The sequence below is a fragment of the Pelophylax lessonae genome (genome assembly GCF_965119305.1).
Source record: "Pelophylax lessonae genome assembly, chromosome: 6".
Lineage (NCBI taxonomy): Eukaryota > Metazoa > Chordata > Amphibia > Anura > Ranidae > Pelophylax > Pelophylax lessonae.
This window is the reverse complement of record NC_138773.1, coordinates 126,380,496-126,396,583: the sequence shown is the minus strand read 5'-3', so window position 1 is coordinate 126,396,583 and position 16,088 is coordinate 126,380,496. Positions and strand designations below refer to the sequence as shown.

The 16,088-nt window shown below is 39.5% G+C and overlaps 1 protein-coding gene across 3 annotated transcripts in view; it reads right to left on the bottom strand.

Moving 5' to 3' along the window:
* The window catches only part of MYH11 (myosin heavy chain 11), a 146,236-nt gene that overhangs the window by 29,600 nt on the left and 100,548 nt on the right, over positions 1-16,088 (bottom strand). For all 3 annotated transcript variants that reach the window (XM_082260656.1, XM_082260657.1, XM_082260658.1), the window contains 9 exons: positions 10,883-11,076; positions 10,545-10,666; positions 10,331-10,400; positions 8,455-8,615; positions 6,182-6,290; positions 5,199-5,330; positions 3,874-4,080; positions 2,957-3,094; positions 1,814-1,937 (listed from right to left, as the gene is read on the bottom strand). In XM_082260656.1, the coding sequence (XP_082116782.1) occupies positions 1,814-1,937; positions 2,957-3,094; positions 3,874-4,080; positions 5,199-5,330; positions 6,182-6,290; positions 8,455-8,615; positions 10,331-10,400; positions 10,545-10,666; positions 10,883-11,076 (1,257 nt within the window). The remainder of the gene's footprint in view (positions 1-1,813; positions 1,938-2,956; positions 3,095-3,873; positions 4,081-5,198; positions 5,331-6,181; positions 6,291-8,454; positions 8,616-10,330; positions 10,401-10,544; positions 10,667-10,882; positions 11,077-16,088) is intronic.

Sequence of the window (16,088 nt, the reverse complement as noted above, 5' to 3'; positions counted from 1 at the left end):
CACTTTGCAGGAGTCAGTAGTATTAAATGTGAAGTTTAGAGTCAGTAAGATGCAACACAGAGTGTAGAGGTCAAGAGTAAGTAACATAGGGTTTAAAAGTTCAGTGAGTATGTAGCACAACTTGCTGGGGCCAGGAGTAGGTAAAGCAGAGTTCAGGGATCAGTAGTATGTAACAGCATTTAGAAGTCAGTAGAATTGTAATGCAGAGTGAGGGTGTCAAGAGTATATTAGGGTGAGTTTAGAGGTCAGAAGTATGTAACTCAGAGAACAGTAGTAATGCAGAGTTCAAGGCACAGTAGTAAATAATGCAGAGTTTAGTGATCAGTAATAAGTAATTCAGAGTTCAGAGGATTGTAGTAAATAATGCAGAGTTTAGAGGTCTCGAGCAGGTAGTTGGTAAGGAAGGATTCAAGGATAAGGAGTAAGAAATACAGAACAGAGGTCAGTAGTATGTAACACAGAGTTCAGAAGTCAGTAGTAATTAACGGAGAGTTCAGAGGTCTGTAGTAAGTAATGCAGAGTTCACAGTTTAGTTGTATGTAATGCAGTGTGTACAGGTCAGGAGTAAGCAATGCAGTTTAAAGGCTAATAGAAAGTACTGTAGATTTTATAGCACAGTAGTAAATAATTCAGGAGTCAATACTAAGTAAAGCAGATTTCACAGGTCAGTAGTAAGAAAAATAGATTTCAGAGGTTAGGAGCAATCAAAGAATATGTCTGTTATATTTTTTTTCTTCTAACCTCAAAAAATGTTTCTTGCCACTTGAAAAGATATACTGTACACTGAAGCACACACTTTAAAACAATTGTAGCCTTACTCTTCTATTACATGATATGAATACAATATTTGGGCATGTACTTCAACGTGCAAACTGCATACTCTAGAGCACGTGTCAAACACAAGGCCTACAGACCGAATCCAGCCGCCATGCCATTTCATGTGGCCCTCACACCCAGGGCTTTTTAAAAATAACTTATTCTTATTAATGCCCAAGCACCTGATGCCTGTCTACAGGCCTAAATGCTTGTAAAATCGTTAGACACTTTTACAAGCATCAGGCATTTTTTCTGCAAAAACACTGCTGGTTTCTAGAAGAGCTTAAAATAACTCCTGTGTGCATAAGGCCTAAAAGTGGTATTTTTTTAAGTCTTGTGTGCCTGAGCCCTGAGTCTTTTATATTTTCTAAAATGAAAAAACAAATACAGTAATCTAATATGGAAATTGAGTAACCAAGCTGAACTCAAACCTTAAATCCAGATGTAACATTTTTTTTAGAGTGTGAGAAAGGTTTTTACTGCTGACTGTATCCCCAATGGAGAGAGATTTACCCTTTCTTCCTGCTCTAGTGACAAGTGGTCTCAGTGAGGGAAAAATCTACTCAAGAGGTATGCAGGCCGCAACACTATTTTTTTTTTTAGTTGGACGGAGTAGAGTTAAATTTTTTTTTAACTTTATTACTGTTTGTACCCTCATTTGGTAATGATTTCTCCTTGCTCCCTATCATGATCCATACCTTTCCCACTCTTATCAAATCTAGAAAAAAATTTGCTAAAAAAAAAAAAAATGCCAATTATGAAACCTCAGCAACGACCTCCTGTTATTATAAACATAAAGCTGGCAAGTACACATTACTGATTGGCTCTCAAAATTAAAACATATGATCCTCGTTTCAAGTAAAAAATGTTTTTCGTGACAAATGCAACATATAGTCATGTTTTCTATTTCAGAATTTCTTATTTATTATTATGAGCAATTTGGAGTTGTTCTTCATATACGAAATGATACAGAACATATTGAAACGTTTTTTCATACCCTCTAGTTCTGAGATCATAGATTCATGTTTGTTTTTTAATTTAGTCAGGTTCTTTGCCTTTTCTTCTTCTTCTGCCAGGTTAGAGGTAAGGTCATTCACTCTCTCTTCGAGCACTTTTCTTTCCTGTTTTTTAAAAAAGATTTAAAAAATTATGTTTTTTTTTTTTCACTTCTAATTATTTTTTAATACCACCAAAGTTGATTTGCCTATATTTTTTATCAGCATGTCTGTGTAGAAAAAGAAAATTAATGCTAATGGTGACCATTTGCACCATTGTGCTGCAAAGCAGCATGTTTACGTGCATTACAGTGCATATTAGGTGCCCGCTTAGAGATGAATGGTAAAGTGGTTAGCCATAGGCGTGTGCACAGGGTGTTCCGGGTGTGCCTGGACACACCCTAATCCCCCATGTGCATTTGCATTATCCAGGGGTGGCACCAGGTGGGTGGTTGGGGTGCCATTGGCCAGTGGAAATGCCCCCAGTATATTAAAGGCTAGGTTCAACTTCAGGAACACGTTACACCCATGGAGTTTGCATGTTCTCTCTATGTATATATAGGTTTCCTCCCCCACTACAAAGACATGCTTAAAGGTTAATTGTATCCTGTCTAAATTGTCCCTAGCATGATTTAGGGACCTTACATTGTACGCTCCTTGGAGGTAGGGACAGATGTGAATGTATGATATATGAGATATGATATATGATAATATAATATATGATAAAGAGTTGCAAACATTTTCAGCCCTATACAAATACCTACATTACATAAAAACACATGCATCATACATTTTTCTCATGTCTGAAATGTTAATAATTTTTATTGTTGAATGTCCTTCTCCCTACTTTGTGTAACACATGCAGTAATGCAAAAAATTTAAGAGTTTTGTGCATATAGATGCGATAAAAGCCCTTAAGGAAAAAAAAAAAAAAGCACAGTTGCTGCCAATCCTTGAAAAAAACTGGGAGGATCTGTTTTCTGCATTAGAAAAGAAATGGTGTGCTGCCTCTGTCTGGTAGAACATTCTGGATTAAACATGGGACAATTTGAAAAATGGGGCAAGTGTCTTGCACAATAAATGTTCCTGTTGCCCTTGGCATCTAGAGGCCTTCTTCCATTTTTCCAGTGCAGTAAGAGCTCTACCTTAGTTAATTTGTTGTTATGGTCATCCATTAAAAGAACATCATCTTCCAATTTCTTGATCTTGGCCTCTGCTGTCACTTTCTCTAGTTGCAGCTTCTGTCGGGCTGCTTCCTCTTCCTCCAGCTGCTCCTCCAGGTCCTAACAAAAAATAACATACAAAGTCATGGCATACATTCTGAAGATTTCTAGGGTATGCAAACTGTGCTGAATTAAAGTTTAACTAGCCTTATCTTCAGTCTTGCACAATTGCACAGGTTCTTCCCCTATACCAAAGTTTGATAACTCTATTTTCACTGTACATCATGCACTTCCTACAGCGTGCATTAGAAGCTACAATAAGTCAGACAGAGCCCACCTTATTTTCTGGCTGAAGGAAAACAAGCATCATCTAGAACTCTCCTCCGCGGCATGACTGTCCCTGGCCCGGTCTTTAGCTTTTGGAGGTTGAGCATGACATGTGGGCCTTATCTAGGGTTGTCTGCATGCAAATGCAGCCTGCCTGAGAATGCCCTCTCCTCCAGACTGATAACCACCCATCAAGGAATTTTGATGTTTATATAACTCTTCACAAGAGGCAGCCCACTGCTTGCATCAGGACTAATATTTCTTAGGAGGAATAGTGAGACGGGGTGCTGTGATGTTTTCAGGAACCTACAGTATGTATAGCACCCTGCTGGCCCCTACCACCAACCATGATCTGCCTGCATTGCACAGAGTAGTACACAAATCCAGAGATGACATCAATGAGTATTAAAGCGTGTAATGAAAACAGTTTTTATAATGTGATTTTTAGCATGCTGATGACAAACAATAGAAGGCAAAATATAAGCATTTTTAAGTTTAGTTTTAAACATTTATAGTTGTCTATAGCAATCAAAGTAGGTCTTCTAATAGCAACATGGGAAGCTATGTTATACCTGCATCTGCTGCAGCATTTTTTTCTTCTCTGCTTGCAGTTGCTGGCCACGTTCTTCTTCCTCTTCTATCCTGGCCTCCATTTCATGAAGAATCTCCTCCAGTTCTTGCTTCTTAGCTTGTAAACGTATCCTCATCTCTTCTGCTTCAGCATAAAGCTCTGTTTCAGCTTGAAGCTGCTCTTGGAGGACATTCTTCTCTTCTGTAATCTGATGGAACAAACAAAAAATGTACAGACACATACCTGGTCCATATAGTGAGCTTGGTGTAGAGTTATTCACTCTAAGGCCATAAAAAGGTCAAGGGTGATCTATGTATGGAGGAAAAGAAATGTAACCTCCAAATATGGAAAGACTTCTTAACAGTAACAGCTGTGAAAATGTGGAGTAGACTCCCCCAAGACCTAGTTCTGGCCAGCTTAGTAGATCATCTAAAAAATACCTGAATTCTTTCCTAAAGGCACAAAATTTACCTTGATACTAATATTTATAGGTAACAACACGAGGGGTAGTTTATTTTTTCCACTGGAGCTAATTGGATTTTATGCTTTGTTGGGGTTTCTTTTGTCATCCTCTGAATAAACTGGGGTATAGGATAGTGTATACAGAGGTTTTCTATTGGTGTGAGCAGTGCTGTATTTAGGTTTTGTGCTGCCCTAGGCCTGACTAAACTTGGGCACCCCTAATTTAAATATGACCCACCCCTTCCCGTTTATGACCCACCCTGTCATCTGTAAACCACAGACCACAACCACAGTCTATTAGTGCCCATCAGTGAAGCCTCATCAGTTCCCATAAGTTCAGTTACATCAGTGCCCATCAGTGCAGCCTTATCAGTGCTCATCAGTGCAGCCTCATTACTGCCCATCAGTGCAGCCTCATCAGTGGCCATCAGTACAGCCCCATTAGTGGCCACCAGTGCAGCCTCTCAGTGCCCATCAGTGCAGCCTATCAGTGCATCATATCAGTGCCCATCAGCGCTGCCTTATCAGTGCAGCCCTATCAGTGCAGCTTATCAGTCCTGCCTCATCAGTGGCCATCAGTGGCCATCAGTGCAGTGTATTAGTGTCCATCAGGGCAGCATATCAGTGCAGCCCCATCAGCTTTTTTGCTGCTCCCCAGCAAAGTGCTGCCCTAGGCCTGGGCCTTGTTGGCCTAGTTCAAGATACAGTGAGTGTGTTTTTATCCCATTAGTTGATCTAGATGGGCTTTACAACTTATCTTGGAACATGACTGCAAGATATACAATTATAATTCAATGATAACAATGAAACTGGTAAAAAAAATGTGATAGTTTGAGCTATTGGGAAATGTTTGTGTCTCTATACCTGCACATGTTTCATCTGTAGTTCCTTCAATTCAAGCTCTGTTTTGTAGTATTTCTCATTGACTAGTTTAAGCTCTTCATCCTTAGCTTGCATTTCTTCTTCTTGACGGGTCACTTGCAGAAGAGGCTTCACCTGAAAGAAGAATGACCGTCAGTGAAGGGTGGAACAAAAATACATTGTAATGTATTTTTTGGTATATTTATGCATAAATCAAAACTAAGTAACAACTTTACACTTTAGAGGTACCTTGCTAAATAAGTCTGTGACCTAAATACTACATTCACTGACTGGTAAGCCTATAATAAGGCTAAAGTGTAGGTATAGTTAGTATCTCCTACACATGTACTATTTAGGAGATATATTAACATATAGCAGCCAGTGATGTCACCGACACATGCACACTGTTCTCTGAATAGACTGTGCAATGAAGTGTGCAGTCCATTGAGAGCATTGTGCCTTGACTCCTCTCTGCATGCGTGGGAGTGATGTCATCATGGCCCCAACCATTCAAAGGGCTGTCAAACCTGGAAAAAAGACATAGTGAAGACAGCAGTGATAGCACGCCTGTGGGGGGCTCCATTTTTAGGATAAGTTGCCGTGCATACTAGCACATTATGACTTCAACCACCATGGGGCCTAAACTTGTTTTTTTACTGTTGGAGTTTTCTACCGCTTTAACAACTTTTAGATATTTTTTAACAGTGTTGTAGGAGCCAATATGTAGCTACGGAATTGACATTCAAACAAATTTTGTGTCTAGGCTCATCCCCTTATTACAATATTATCCCATGAATTATTTTGGAGTTTGGGGCTGGAGGCAGTCTGCCTTTATTATAATCTGCCAAACGTTCATTGCAGGACACAACTGTTATCACATACATATGCTTGACTGCTAGACACAAGACACCCCATAAAGAATGAAAATCCTTAAATCTTGAGACGGGCATTTATACATATAAAGTTGTTCCTTTCGGCACACTTACCTTAGTGAACAGTCTCCACCACTGCCAGTTTCTCAACTTTAAATAAGCCGCACAATTTCTCTGAATGACTCTCATAGCAGTCAGCTGCTGTTGTCTCTTTGCAAATGCCCTTTAAAAGCAAAAGGTGTTTGTACAATTCAATTGCATACAACATTTTTGTTTCAAAGACTATAGGGTTTGGAATTATCTGGACTTATCACTTTTAGGTAAAGCATCTTTACAAAGATTTGGGTTGGGGATTCAGAGACTTTAGTTATAAGCAAACCCTTACTTGCTCTAGCCATAATAAAATAAAATTTTGGCTTAAGCGGGACTTTAAGAAGAATATAAATATGCCTAGGAAATCTTGGAATATAAGGCATCATGTACACTGGACGTGTTTACAGCTGCTGTTTTGGGCATCAGGCGTTTTTTTCTGCAGCCAATAAACTCCCCAGCATGTTATCCTATGTGTCCATGCACACATAGGCTGCTATCAGCAGTTTTTGGCAGGGGCGTTTTCTGGCTGGAAAAAACCCCCACAACTAGTGGGTTTTGAGAGGAGTTTTTCAGCTGTAAAAACGCTCTAACTATGATAAAAGCTGAAATAAGCTTAAAAATGCTAAAAAAAAACATGGCTATTCTGCGTTTATCAGCGTTTTTGAGCCATAAGCTTTTGTGTGAGTACAGTTTTGTTAAAAAAAAAAGCTAAGAAACACTGAAAAACGCTACTGCAAAAAAAGCTGAAAAACTCCTTTTACAGCTACAGTTTTCTACTGGCGTTTTGTGTGCATGAGGCCTTATAGAGAGTTTAAAAATGTGGGTCCCTCTGGGACTATACATTACATGTTTGTATTTGTGTTTGGTCTTTAAATACAGATAAACGAGTGAAGCAATCACTTATCATAATTACATATTTGTATTGAGTCCTGGACATTACGTGGGTTTAACATTTTTTTGTCAAGCTTTACACATGCTTATGTAAATTAGATAATATGCAACCTCCAGCCCTTCCCATTTGACTGATCCCTGGTGCAGAAATATACAGTTTTTTTACCTTTCCTTTAATTTAAACAGCCGTTTTTCTTGAATGTTAATCTTTGGATAAGTATGTCCTATTAGGATTAATTTATGTTTACACCATCCCCTCTATTAGATTACAAACTGTATCCTAGTGCCTGTGCTTTATTTTTAAAAAAAGCCGATTTCTACCTGTTTTCACAGCGCCTATCGGTGCTCACATGACTCCCGGCTCTCTTCTCTCCCCGTCTGACATCTCCAGGGGGCGAAGCTGAAACCTTCTTCTGACATCAGCCGGGGAGCAAAGGGTCACGTGGCGGCCGAGAGGCACTAAGAAAACAGGAATAAATTGGCTTTTTTTTTTTTTTAAAATAAAACACAGGCACTAGAATACATATTGTATTCTAACAGAGGGGATGATGTAAACATAACATAGTTTTTTAGCAGCTGGGAGGGGAGCAGAGCAGCGCCAATGAGAGCTGACAGGCAGGGAGGAGAGGAGGACAGTGCAGGGCTGTGGATGACGGAGGCGCAGAAGCAAACGCATACGCACGTCCCACCCACATATGTAAACGGTGTTCAAACCACACATGTGAGGTATCGCCGAGATCATTAGAGCGAGAGCAATAATTTAAGCCCTAGACCTCCTATGTAACTCTAAGCTGGTAACCTGTAGAAATTTGTCGCCTATGGGGATTTTCAAGTACCAATGTTTGTCGCCATCCCGCGAGCGTGCACAATTTTGAAGCATGACATGTTGAGTATCTATTTACTTTACTGTTTGGAAGACCGCTGCGCAAATACGGTGTGATAAAAAATATTGCAACAATTTCCATTTTATTCTCTAGGGTTTCGGCTGCTGGAGAGCAGGGTTCTCTTATCAGCAGTCAGGAATGTGGGTCTCCAGCATGACCATATTCTATGAGTGGTGGCAGGCAGTCTGTGTGTACGTTTTGTTTTGTGTGGTCGGGGGGACTTCTCTCAGAATTATTGGCCAGCCGGATAGTAATTATTTTAAAATGAAAAATTTGCATCTCTCACTCTGTCTTCCCCCTGATAAGAAAATTCACAGAACCCTAATCAAAAGCCAGCAAAATTGTGCAGGAGAAATAAAAGGTAAGAGCATTAAATTACCTCTGCACTAGTAGCTAGAAAAGTTCAGAAGGGCTTTCCCTATTTTTTTAAGTAAAAAGTTCCTTATTACATTAGTTTCCAGCTAAAGTATAGCAGATTACATGTAATGTAAAAAAAATCCATATCTCAGTGTCACTCACTTTCTTGCAAGGTAACCACGGCTTTGAGCTTGGAATGCAATAATTATATCTGTTATCTTTAAGTCTCTTTCTTCTTCCAGGTGCGCGAGGACACCTGTCCTGAAGAATATCTTACTTTGACCAATCCTGTACAAATTAGTGTCAAGCTCTAAGGCTTTCATCTAAAAAGAAAGACATTTCACATACATTGTAGCACACCATTTTTTAATTAGGATATATCACTCACTGACCTATCAAACAAAACATTAGGAAATTTCAGAGTGGCAATACTAAAAGTGATTCCGGAAAACACATATTACAGTTATTCTGAGAGAATCACTCATGAAGCTCACATAATCTTATATGTAAAAAATCTAACTTTTCTGGCAAAAAATAATTACAATACACCCCACAATATACGACATATGAAATCTGTTATACACAGTTCTTTAACAATAATCACAAAAAACAACAAATTTATTATTGCATCATCTGATACATACAGTATATGATGTACAGTATACAGTTCTCATATATGATGTACAGTATAAAGTTCATCTTGTCACTGCATATATTTACTCACTGACCCTTCAATAGGTCTACAGTATCTTGAACATATTCAGAACCAATTGATAGTCCAAGGTTACTGTAGTAAAGGTTGTAAAGTAACACATGACTCAATAGAATATTTGAAATGAGGAGGAAGAGAGAAAAAGTGTTTTACAGTACACTGTATGAAAAAAGGGGGGAACCTCACACCTATGGGCCAAATTGTGTACAATATACTTATGATTCTTAAGAGAGTAATAAATATGTGATAAATGTGTGCAATATCATATAAATAAATGAAAAATAAAATAAAAAATAAAAAAGCTGCTGCTGACAAAAAGGGGTGTATGTCTTTAAGTAATAGAAATCGTGAGTGTCAGCGCTGCTATGTGAACTATCTATTGTGTTACATTAAAATCACTTAAACAGTAATTTATAAAGTGCTGTGTGCAACAAATAAGTGACCAAGTGCAACTGAATTCATATACATAAAAAATGTCTACAAATAAATGAGTTCATAAAGTGCCGCTTTAATAATCCCAAAAAGTGGTTTAGTGCTCCAATAAAAAGTGCTTAAATCATGCTTGCTTGCTCCGTGCTCCCCTGATGTGTCCCCACTCACCGGAACAACTTATATCAAGGCTTCTATCCTTGAAATCACACTCCAGTGTAGATCTGAGCTGGAACCAAGAGGTAGCTGTACCAAATTGCTATGCCTTTAAATCTCCTGTACCAAATTGCTATGCCTTTAAATCTCCTGTATACTCCTCCATGGTGACACATAAAAGGAAAAACTCTCCATTGACGTAGTACGAGCGTACTACGCCATGTACGGCCGGTGGAACGCACGCCGCACTCTGCAGTAACCACCGCGCCATAGAGGGTTAATGTCATTTTATGTTTAAGTGGATAATTTTTCTTAAATAAAGCGTTTTAAACTTACTTCACTTTGGAGAGTTTTTCCTTGTATTTGCCACCATGGAGGAGTATACAGGAGATTTAAAGGCATAGCAATTCGGTACAGGAGATTTAAAGGCATAGCCATTCGGTACAGCTACCTCTTGGTTTCAGCTCAGATCTACACTGGAGTGTGATTTCCAGGATATATACTTATTTCGTTTTTTCAGTGGTATGATATAGTGGGGAAAATTATGAGTGTCTCACCCCCCACCCCCCGCATTGACTGTGGTGTCTTATGTGCCCCCCTATATATTGTTCCTAGAGTTGCCACTGGGTAGGCCTGGCTTCTGAATGTGATATTTAATTGTCTGCCCGTGACTATATATGTGTAATGTAAGAAGCAAGGTGAAAATCTATTACTTTAATGCTTATTTAATTTTTATATTACCATAAGACAGCAGGCCTGTTTGCCATCCATAAAGCCTTTTGGAATAGCACCAGCAGCAAGAATTTCATATCTGTGATAAAAAAAAAAATGAATTTAATGCAGTTGCTTTCTTTTGTAGTCATATTGGATCTAAAACATAAAAAAAGTTTTCATTTAACCATTATTTTCTTCTAGTTGTTGCTTTTAATCCTGTTGTCACGCTCACAAATCTTACCTTTGACGGAACTCCTGGAAAACAATTCTATTTGGGAATCCTTGACGGCAAATTCTGATTCCTTCCAAGACACCATTACACCTCAATTGTTCCAGCACAAGGTGGGCATCAAGTTTTCCAGACTAATGAAATAAAAAATAAGGTTAAAATTGTGAGTTCTTTTCCAGGTGATGTTTTTTTATTACCTTTTGTTACTCAGCTATTTAGTATACTTTTATTGTACAATGTAGAGCAGTATGCAAGAAACCAAATTAGTAAGTGCTACTGTGTACTTGGAAACTAACTGGTCCAAAAATATTTTTCAACAATTCTTAAAACAAATAAAAATGTTCACTTACCCGTTTTTCATGATTTGGAATAATACAACGGACAAAGTTAGGGTTTGTGTTTCTCAGTGTTGTCATCAGCTTGGTTAGCTGCTCCTTATAAAGCTGGCCGACTGTACGGAACATGCCTTTTTTGGTCTTGGAAGCACTCGGTAAGGAGCTTTCGGTCATTTTTGCCATCTGGTCCAATCCCACAATACGATCAACTACAATTGTAAAACATATTATCTTTAAAGATATATGACTTGATAATTAATTTTATAAAAAAAAAAACTCAAAATGAAAACCTGAACAGAGCTTTAAGGTATAGGCTAAAAAGCAGAAAATAAAGATGTGGCTGCTTCTAGCCTAATCTTAACCTTACAACTTTTCAAATGGCTACCACTATCTTTAGAGCTCCACTGAAAAGGTGAAATGAAAGTGACTTAAAGTTACATTTGCACAGTTGATTTATTTTTCTAATACAGTGCCATTGTTGGTGGGCTTTGCATCTGCAGCAAGTATAAACCATCCGCAAGGGACTTGCTCCAATTCTTTGGGGCTTTCCCTTTAGCTTCACCCCTCTTTTGCTGTGGTCTTGCTGCAGAATCCAGTGAGTTTTTTTCCTTGACTATGTGGTTTATTTAACCACTTAAGCCCCGGAGGATTTGGCTGCTAAACGACCAGAGGGCATTTTGCGATTCGGCACTGCGTGAATTTAACGGACAATTGCGCGGTCGTGCGACGCTGTACCGAAACGAATTTGGCGTCCTTTTTTTCCCACAAACAGAGCTTTCTTTTGGTGGTATTTGATCACCTGTGCGATTTTTTGATCACGCGCTATAAACAAAAAAAGAGCGTAAATTTTGCAAAAATAGCAATATTTTTCCCTTTTTTTTATATGAAATTCCCCCCAAAAAAAATGTAAAAATCAAAATTTTTTAATATTTTCGGCCAATTTGTTTTATGCTACCTATGTTTGGTAAAAAAAATCGCAAAAAGCGTATTTTGATTGGTTTGCGCAAAAGTTATTGCGTTTACTAACAAAGGGAAAGATTTTTGTCATTTTTGTTGTTTTTTTTTTTAACGCGTAATGGCGGCGATCTGCGATTTTTTTTGCGGTACTGCGACATTGCGGCGGACAGATCGGACCCTTGACTGACATTTTTGACACTTTTGGGGTTACCAGTGACATTTCTACAGTAATCAGTGCTATACATATGCACTGTTACTGTAAAAATGCACTGGTAGTGAAGGGGTTAACTTTATTTGAGAGGGAGGGGCTGTGTGTGTCCCTAGGGGCGTGATTCTAACTGTGATTGGCTGTGGCTTCAACTGTATGCAGAGTGATCAATGGATCTACATAGTAGATCCATGTGATCATCTCTCATACAGAGAGGAGAATGACAGGCAGCTTGTTTACACAAGCTGCCTGACTATCTCCCTCTCCCCCGCCGATCGCAGAGTGGCCGGCGGCGATCGGGTCCGCCGGTCACACGCGCGGGGGGGTCCGTGACCACGCGGGAGCGGGAGCGCGCCTCCGGCGGCGCGCGCTCGCACCCTAAACCCTCACAGGCGAGCGACGTAGACCTACGTCACTTTGCCTGTGAGGGGCTGACCGCCGCCGTAGATAGTCGTGCGGCGGTCGGCAAGTGGTTAAGCCATTGTTTGCTGATTCGAAATCAAGCCGGGAGTCGATTCTGGATGATTTTTTGATGGGTTTACAGCGATTGCTGATAAGATTGCTAATCTGTTTTTATGTAACTATAAGCTGATCTGCACTTTATAGGATGTTTTAAATGCAAGAAGGATTGTACCCCTGTTTATCACCCCTGAGGAAAGAGGACATTTTGAGTGTTTCACATTCAATTCTGTACAATATCACTTGGTGACGAATATGGTTTACCTTGTGCTGCTTTTTATTGTTCCTGTGTTATCAGCTTTTCTGTTTTTAATATGTGTATTTAATTGAATATTTTGTATTTTTTCATACATTGTTACCTTATGTATATTTATTGTTGGTCTACTTACAATGTTACATACAATGTTATATATTATGAAGGCCCTAAAAGTCCCGTTTAGAGGCATTTCCTGTTTTTGTCCATAAATTCTTGTTGGGATGTTGGCCTATTTTTGATTTATTATACATTTTGCGTTCACCCCTTTTCCTTTTTTGCAATACAGTGAATTATGACCAAAAGCTGCTATGTTTGCTGGCACTTTAGGATGCTAAGAGGCATGTTCATCCAGTTACTTTCAGGAAGGCTATCACCAGGCATGTCTCCTCAGTGAATAAACATTTAGGCCTGTCTGATAGGTACCTGCATGTTTGTGCTCCATTCTGATACAAAAAAACAGCCAGAGATCAGATGATATACAGGTGCATCTCATAAAATTATAATATCATCAAAAAGTTATTTATTTATGAAGTTCAATAAAAAAAAGTGGAACTCGTATATTTTATAAAGATGAGTTACACACAGAGTGATATATCTCAAACATTTCTTTCTTTTATTTGGATGATTATGGCTTACAGCTAGTAAAAACCCAGAATTCAGTATCTCAGAAAACTAGAATATTACATAAGACAAATAAAAAAGAAAAAAAGGATTTTTAATACAGAAATGTTGGCTTACTGAAAAGAATGTCCACGTACAATATAGTATGCACTCAATACTTGGTTAGGGCTCTTTTTTGAATTACTGCATTAATACAGCGTGGGATGGAGGCTATCAGCCTGTGGCACTGCTGAGGTGTATTGGAAGCCCATGTTTCTTTGATAGTGGCCTTCAGCTCATCTGCATTGTTGGGTCTGGTGTTTCTCATCTTCCTTTTTGACAATACCCCACAGATTCTCTATGGGGTTTAGGTCAGGCAAGTTTGCTGGCCAATCAAGCACAGTGATACCATTATCATTAAACCAGGTATTGATACATTTGGCAGTGTGGGCAGGTGCCAAGTTCTGTTGGAAAATGAAATCAGCATCTCCATAAAGCTGGTCAGCAGAGGGAAGCATGACGTGCTCTAGAATTACCTCCTCGAAGGCTCTGCTGCCTTTGGACTTGACCAACACCTGCAGATGACGTGGCTCCCCAAATCTTCACTGGCTGTGGAAACTTCACATTGACCTCATGCAACTTGGGTTCTGTGCCTCTCCACTTTTCCTCCAGACTCTAGGATCCTGATTTCCAAATGAAGTGCAAAATTTTCCACAGTCTGGGATGATTTGTGGAGCCATGTCATCTGCTGGTGTTGGCCCACTGTGTTTTATCAAGTTCAAAGTCAGCACAGCCCTCTACGAGGGAATTCTAGAGAACTTCATGTTTCCCTCTGCTGACCAGCTTTATGGAGATGCTGATTTCATTTTCCAGGAGGACTTGGCACCTGTCCACATCAAAAGTACCAATACCTGGTTTAATGCTCATGATATCACTGTGCTTGATTGGCCAGCAAACTCGCCTGACCTAAACCCCATAGAGAATCTGTTGGGGGTATTGTCAAGAGGCTAATTGGACACCAGAAACAACAATGCAGACAAGCTGAAAGCCGCTATCAAAGTAACCTGGGCTTCCATAACACCTCAGCAGTGCCACAGGCTGATCACCTCCATGCCATTAGGGATGATCGAACGGTTTGGGTCGACCATCGGTTCGACCCGAACATTGACTGTTCGATAGTTGACTGAAAAAGTTTTGAATTCGGCAACCAGAACCGACAAAAATGCAAAGGGACAGGAACTGGGCTTTAAAAGCCCGTGATTGGGCCAGAACCATCCATAAAAGCCAATTGAGGGGGCAGGAGGATGCTAGGAATGTGATTGGAGTGACTAGGGGTTTAGAGGCCAATCAGTAGTGAATACGCCCCCCAGTATATAAGATAGCAGAACCCTATGCCTGCGCTAATGAAATTATTTGCAGGCATAGGGCTCCGCTCCTATCACACCTATATGTGTGTATGTGTATAAATACATATAAGTGTGTGTGTATATATACCCCTATACAGAAGTTCAGATGTTATGCCTGCCTCCAAAGACGCCCAAAAAATGCCCAAAAAAAAAACCGCCTGCAACAACACACCTGGGCGTTTTTGTTGCAGGCGTTTTTTTGGGCATTTTTTGGGCGTCTTTGGAGGCAGGCATAACATCTGAACTTCTGTGTAGGGGTATATATACACACACACTTATATGTATTTATACACATACACACATATAGGTGTGATAGAAGCGGAGCCCTATGCCTGCAAATAATTTAATTAGCGCAGGCATAGGGCTCCGCTCCTATCACACCTATATGTGTGTATGTGTATAAATACATATAAGTGTGTGTGTGTATATACCCCTACACAGAAGTTCAGATGTTATACCTGCCTCCAAAGACGCCCAAAAAATGCCCAAAAAAATGCCTGCAACAACACACCTGGGCGTTTTTGTTGCAGGCGTTTTTTTGGGCTTTTTTTGGGCGTTTCTGGAGTCAGGCATAACATCTGAACTTCTGTGTAGGGGTATATATACACACACACTTATATGTATTTATACACATACACACATATAGGTGTGATAGGAGCGGAGCCCTATGCCTGCAAATAATTTCATTAGCGCAGGCATAGGTTTATGCTACTTTCACACCTATATATATGTGTATGTGTATATATACATACATGTGTGTGTGTATATATACCCCTACACAGAAGTTCAGATGTCATGCCTGCCTCCAAAGACGTCCACAAAAAAGCCCAATAAACGCCTGCAACAAAAACGGCCGGGTGTGAAAATAGCAGAGTCCTATGCCTGCTCTACTGCAATTTTAATACAAACAATCTTTTTTTTTCTGGTTCTGGACATGCTACAGAGCTGAAACTTCACAGGTACACTTTTTAGACCCCTCCAGACACTAAATTCAAAGAAATCTTTTTTTTTTTTTTCAATAATTTTTTCAATAATTGGCTCTCTATCAAAAACGACAATTTTTAAGAACTTTTTTTGTGTGATTAATAGTCCCTGGGGCATGACCCAGAACCCTAGGCACTTTTTAGGGGCATTTATTTGGTTTTAGGGCTTCAAAATTGTGTTTTTTGATTACCGAAGTTCGGGTCCCATTGATTTCAATGGGGTTCTGAAATCCGGGCCAAACTTTCGGGAAGTTTGGGTGTTCTGGTCGAACCAAACTTTTCAAAAGTTCAATCATCCCTACATGCCATGCCACATTGATGCATTAATTCATGCAAAATTGTTAAAAATCCT